Raw genomic sequence first — 6,208 nt, forward strand, 5'->3', positions numbered from 1 at the left:
ATTTGCAACTTTGTTGAATTCCGCGGGGAGCGATTTGCAACATTGTTGAATTTGCAACTTTGTTAAATTCCGCGTGTATCGATTTGCAACCATGTTAATTAGCAACTTTATCGAATTCCGCGGGAATCGATTTGCAACATTGTTGAACTTGCAACTTTGTTAAATTCCACGGGGGAAGCGATTTGCAACGTTGTTGAACCTGCAACTGTGTTGAATTCCCGCGGGGAGCGATTTGCATCATTGTTGAACCAGGAAATATCACAGATGTGAGGCGAAATTATAGGGGAATATCACAGAAATGAGGGGAAATTATAGGGAAGTATACCAGGAGGTAAAGGGAACTGTACCAGGAAATGGAGTAATATTAAAGGGAAGTATACCAGGAAATGCAGGAAAATTAAAGGGAAATGTTTAAGGGAATGAAGGGAAATTAAAGGGAAATATACCAAGAAATGGAGGGAACTTAAAGGGAAACTTATCAGGAAATGGAGGGAAATTAAAGGGAAATGTGTAAGGAAATGAAGGGAAATTAAAGGGAAATATACCAGGAAATGGAGGAATATTAAAAGGAAATATGTATGGTAATGGAGGAAAATTAAAGGGAAACTTACCAGGAAGTGGAGGGAAATGTTTAAGGAAATGAGGAGAATTTAAAGGGAAATATATCAAGAAATGGAGGGAAATTAAAGGGAAATGTGTAAGGAAATGAAGGGAAATTAGAGGGAAATATACCAGGAAATGGAGTGAAATTAAAGGGAAACTTACCAGGAAATGGAGGGAAATTAAAGGGAAATGTACCAAGAAATGGTGGGAAAATAAAGGGAAACGTGTAAGGAATTAAAGGGAAATTAAAGGGAAATATACCAGGAAATGGAGGAATATTAAAGGAAAATATGTATGGTAATGGAGGAAAATTAAAGGGAAATATACCAGGAAAAGGGGGGGGAGTTAAAGGGAAATGTGTAAGGAAATGAAGGGAAATTATAGGGAAATGTACCAGGAAATGTCACAGAAATGAAGGGAAATTGAAGAGAAATGTGCAAGGAAATGACGGGAAAGTAAAGGGAAATGTCACAGATAATGAAGGGGAATTAATGAAAAAAAAATGGCCACGAAGCTGTATGTGACATCACTGTTTTAAAAAAGCATATTAATACAATACTACGTACTATATTGATTGACTTGATTTATTTCTGAAGTAAATAAATTTATACATAAGCAGCAAATAAGTTTAAATATAAAATCATACATATTAGCAATGAAAGGTATACTAATGGGAATTATGATCGTATCAAAGATGGTTCATGGGATGTTGCTGTGTAACAGGAGATGAAATTTGTCACTATCATTACAATTGTATAAAGATGAAACTTTTAAATAAAATCTTTGAAACTAAAGCTTGTTTTAGTTAAATGAATGGACCTATTTACAGAATGCTTAAAGTAAATTGTTACATTTTCAGGAATTATTTTGAAAGTACTGGCGTCAATATACTCGAGAGGATTGTCTTCGATGTAAATTAATTGCAAAGAAGGAACGTACGAGTTGAATATTGATTCCAGCACCGTGAACCTGTTTCTAGATAAGTCCAAGAGCCGAAGCATCTTCATAGAATCGCACCAACCCTGTGGCAAAGAAGTTATTTGATTACCGTCGAGATACAGCTCCTCTAATACTTCGTACGATTCAAACATATGTGGGAGAATGTTGGTAATGTTGTTGTTGCTTAAAAACAATGTCTTCAAGTATGGCAAATTGGAGCTGTTTGTTATGTTCATCACGTTGTTATAGTTCATAGAGAGCGTAGTTAAATTCATGGGTGTCGGCATTATAGGAACAGCACTAAAGTTGTTATGATCTAGTATTAAAACTTCCAAAGATTTCAAGTCATACAATGTCTTTGCGTCAAGGGTTGATAACGTGGTCCTGGAAATATTCAAATATCGAAGGTTCACGGTGTCTCTAAACGCATCTGTATATATGACTCTAATTTTGTTATTCGCTACTGAGAGATAATTTAATTTTGTCAAGCCTGTTAAGTCTACCCCATTGTAACTTGACCCTATTTCAACGATTGAATTACTGTCTAAATTTAAAAAGGACAAATTGGAGAATTTTGTTAGCAAGAGTCGTTGAATATCATTCCTAGCAAGGGAAAGATAGGTCAATTTTTCATACATATTCAAGTTTATGACCTCAAACTTCCTAATTGAATTTTGCGAGTAATCAAGATACTTCAATTCTGGGAATGGATTTTCCTCAGAACTTTCTATACTAGAACCGCGAGTGTTACTCAAATCCAAATACTGCAACTGTGGATAGACGCCACGCACATTAATTGGCTCTGCATAGTAGTACTCGCCGTCACTGAGAATCAACTTCTTGATATTTGTAAGATTGCCGAATGACATTAGGTTGCTTGGGCGAATTCTATGATTTTGGAGATTCAAATACTCTAAATTTGGCAGTTGATCGAAAGCTCCTTCTTCGATGATGTTCAATTTATTGTTGGACATATCTACGCATCTTACACTTGGAGAGGCAATGAAGTTTCTTGGAATCGTGGAGGTATCCAAACGTAACGATAAAATGTCGTTGTTGCAATGATCTCCGTGAATCCAAGATTCCGTGGATCTAATGTGAACGCTTGTCGCGGATAACAGCGGGACAATGGATGCCGCCAAGATGGTAAACAGCAAAATCATCGTTCTAGTTCCTTGGAGACAGAACAAAAGTAGAAATTTCAAATAAAACTTTGACAAAACAGAAAGCAGACCGAGGACTTAGGAATCGTAAGGAAATTTTGAGAAAATACCTTCTTCTCTTTGTTCCAGTCGGTCGAAAGCCTAACTGCCCGACTGTCGACACTTTCCAGAATTGGCTTCCAAGTTTTAACCTCTCTTGCTACTATACCAACAACTGCTTCTCTTTCTGCGTTCGCTTATATATAATATATATGATAAAGTGTCTCAAGTGAGACAGACACTCCCACTGGGTAAACAATTTGACTTCAAGGTTTTTGCGACGTCGATAACGCCTCGATTTGATAAAAAATTCTAAAACTATCGTTAGATACGAGAACAGCTATCGATATAGGCTGTGTCTTCTGGTTGGATAAGGAAAAAGTTGCAAACAATCGTGACGTATCATAAACGTCGATATCTACTTAGTAAATGCAGGCATTTGCACGCGTCATCGACAGAGGAGTTACTCGATTCAATTTTGGTTACGCCATCGAGTGGAATTATCTTTTCATTTTAATGCTACACCGTTCGATATCTAAGTTAAGTACGCAGGAAACGAACACGCAACAATCTCATCTCGAGTGGAAGAATCGGATAATGCGGAAATGGAAACGTTCTTGATTCGAGTGTCTTGAAAAGCTGTATCGTTGGATTTAGAGCTACTAATTATGTTTGCTCGACGAAAACCTTTTTAACGGAAGGAACCGTGAGATACATCGACTGGAATCGTTTCGATCCATGACTGTTGTATCATCTTTTCGGTTCTCGTAAGTGTTTTCGTTACTGTTTGACACAGTTATTTTTGGAACCTTTTCAACCCTTGCTTTAAAGGCGATCTCAGCTCTCTTCTGACTCCTTTGATGCGTGGGGATAACTGGAGCTACCAGTTAAGTCAAGTGTATCGCATCGGGACGAAGTAGTACACTGTTTCTTTCCGGAGAGCGTGCATCGGACCGAGGTTCTAGAGGATTGGCAGCTACGCAACTGAATAAAGAAGTACATCCTGGAAGGCTGGGTAGTGCACAAGCGTAGGAACGACTTTTCTAACCCCAGAGACATGAAACTTCACCTTGTAAGTGTGTTTCTTCTTTCTTTATTGTTTCTTTATACTGTGTACTCAAACATTTCGAATGTAATTTTCGAATGTAGGTTGTCCCGAAAGTTTCTTTCGTTTTATTAATAATTAATGTAAATATGTGATGTAAAAAATAAATGATTGACAATATTTTATGTTTTATGATACATCACTGAATTGCGTACGATTCATTTCGCTTCGTTACTCTTACAGCAACAATGTCCAAGAAATTAGATCGTCTATTTATATAAACACTGCCACGGAAAATAATCGAATGCAACACGCGAAAGAGAAGTTTTCGGACAACCTAATACAACGAGATCGCAAAAGAAAAATACTGCACGGTTTTGTAATCAAACAACCAATTATTAATTACTTTCTGATTTTTCTACATTTCGAACTTCGATATCGATTAACGATCTTACAGACCCTTGCACTTTCTTCCTTGCAAATTATTACGCCTTCTTTATTATTTATATCTTTATAATTTATTATTATTTTAATTTTTATAATTATTTTATTTTATGCAGATATTAATGCAAACTTTAGGCGAGAATCCTTTTATATTTTTTTGCACAAACTTTTGCGCAGGTGGCCGCGGCTGTATGGATAGCAACCGTAACAGCGACCTTCGAATCCGATTTTCATGGAAACCAGACCAACGAAAAGGTAAATTATTTCTCATATTCTAAAGTGATAATTATCTCACGAATAACGAGGCTGTAAATATAGGTATTTAAGCGATTAACAATCAACATCGTACTTTCGCACTCGTTACGCTGGCGATCGAATGCAATAGAGAATTTACAAAAGTACGTGTTTGAATCTCGTTTCGAATTCGATCACATTTTACAATTTTGATATATATATATCACGCTCACTGTAAATTGTAAAATGTGTTTCTTCTTTCTTTATTGAAGAAACACACTTTAATTCTTGCACATTCAAATTTCCTATAAATTCATAAAGATCCGCAGTCTATATATATATATATATATATATATATATATTTTATATATTATTTATTTATTTTATTCTGCAAACATTATAACGTGAACTTTACTTTCGATCTCTTTTATATTCCTGCATGCTGTTTGCATTTTCTAGATTCTTGCACATTCAAATTTCCTATAAATTCATAAAGATCCGCAGTCTATATATATATATATAGTCTAGTAATAAATATTCGTACAGAAACCAATTCGAAATAATACTTCCTGTATATATATATATAGACTGCGGATCTTTATGAATTTATAGGAAATTTGAATGTGCAAGAATCTAGAAAATGCAAACAGCATGCAGGAATATAAAAGAGATCGAAAGTAAAGTTCATGTTATAATGTTTGCGGAATAAAATAAATAAATAATATATAAAATAAATAAAAAATATATAATTCTATATAGGTTCAATTTTTGTCGGCACGTTCGCGAATATTTTATTTTGCATAAAGATCCGCAGTCTAGTACTAAATATTCGTACAGAAACCAATTCGAAATAATACTTCCTGTATTTATTAATAATAAATTTTAGGGGAAGAAATAATTGATCCGACATGTTCCTACACATTTTTAAAATAGAGAATTTGCGTAAATTAAAGTTTTAAATTAACGTTTAATGTTAGCCTCTTCTTTCTTCTCCTATTCATTTCATTTTAAACTGTTCGCTGTACGAATACTTCTCACACTGATCGTATATCGCTATGGTACGACAGTTACGTCGATGGCGACGAGTCCTTACTCGTCCTCCCTCGGAACAGAAGCCCGAATAACGCTACCGTTTTGCCTCTGTAATCCGTAAGAGTGCTACTCTGCGACCCGTAGCAGAAGTTACTTTCGACACCGGATGGACAAAATAAGCGACGCAGAACAAGTTTCGTTTGCCTTACGTAAAATGGGAAAAGATACCTTTCACGCGTAACCCTTCGGATCGATAGACAGAGCACGGAGACATCCTCAACCTTCAGGCATAGAAATCTTTAACCTCGATCTACTTGCGGGCGTCATTCGAGTGCTACTTCATGTATAGGCGCGACCAACATCCGCCACGACGCCCATGACTGAGATTTCTCTAAACTATTCGTTTTTCCACGTCGGGTTCGCGAATTCTGATCAGATTCGTTTTCTGTATATTGGAAATGGAGTATAAATAAATGTAGATTAACTTTGTTCGCTAAATTGTCACGAGCAAAACTTTGATCTTTTCTTAACGAGGAGCTGCACAAGACTAACTAATGTATGTTAAAAGAAAACGCGTAGAAAGATTTTCTCAGCGTCCGCCCTTCCCAGCACAAGCTTTCTTTATAAGACCAAGATGAACGCATAAATTTTAAAAGCTTTTTAGACATTCAATAAATAAACACTCATTCGGTAAATAACACCCCATGAA

General features: G+C 35.8%; 2 protein-coding genes across 4 annotated transcripts in view; one reads left to right on the forward strand and one right to left on the reverse strand.

Annotated features, from left to right (window-relative positions):
* Positions 1–1,169: 1,169 nt before the first annotated feature.
* On the reverse strand, positions 1,170–2,974 carry LOC128878899 (toll-like receptor 3). The gene is made up of 2 exons (XM_054127555.1): positions 2,816–2,974; positions 1,170–2,716 (listed from the first exon to the last, which is right to left on the reverse strand). The coding sequence occupies exon 2, from the start codon at positions 2,703–2,705 to the stop codon at positions 1,374–1,376; it is 1,332 nt and encodes a 443-aa protein (XP_053983530.1). The 5' UTR covers positions 2,706–2,716; positions 2,816–2,974; the 3' UTR covers positions 1,170–1,373.
* A 197-nt stretch (positions 2,975–3,171) lies between these two features.
* The window catches only part of LOC128878898 (uncharacterized), a 14,968-nt gene continuing 11,931 nt past the window's right edge, over positions 3,172–6,208 (forward strand). For 2 of the 3 annotated variants that reach the window (XM_054127552.1, XM_054127554.1), the window contains exons 1-2: positions 3,172–3,816; positions 4,411–4,488. In XM_054127552.1, the coding sequence (XP_053983527.1) occupies positions 3,802–3,816; positions 4,411–4,488 (93 nt within the window). In that variant the 5' untranslated portion in view covers positions 3,172–3,801. The remainder of the gene's footprint in view (positions 3,817–4,410; positions 4,489–6,208) is intronic. The other variant, XM_054127553.1, reaches the window with a different exon arrangement.

The sequence above is a fragment of the Hylaeus volcanicus genome, chromosome 6 (assembly GCF_026283585.1).
Source record: "Hylaeus volcanicus isolate JK05 chromosome 6, UHH_iyHylVolc1.0_haploid, whole genome shotgun sequence".
In the NCBI taxonomy this organism is placed as follows: Eukaryota; Metazoa; Arthropoda; class Insecta; order Hymenoptera; family Colletidae; genus Hylaeus; species Hylaeus volcanicus.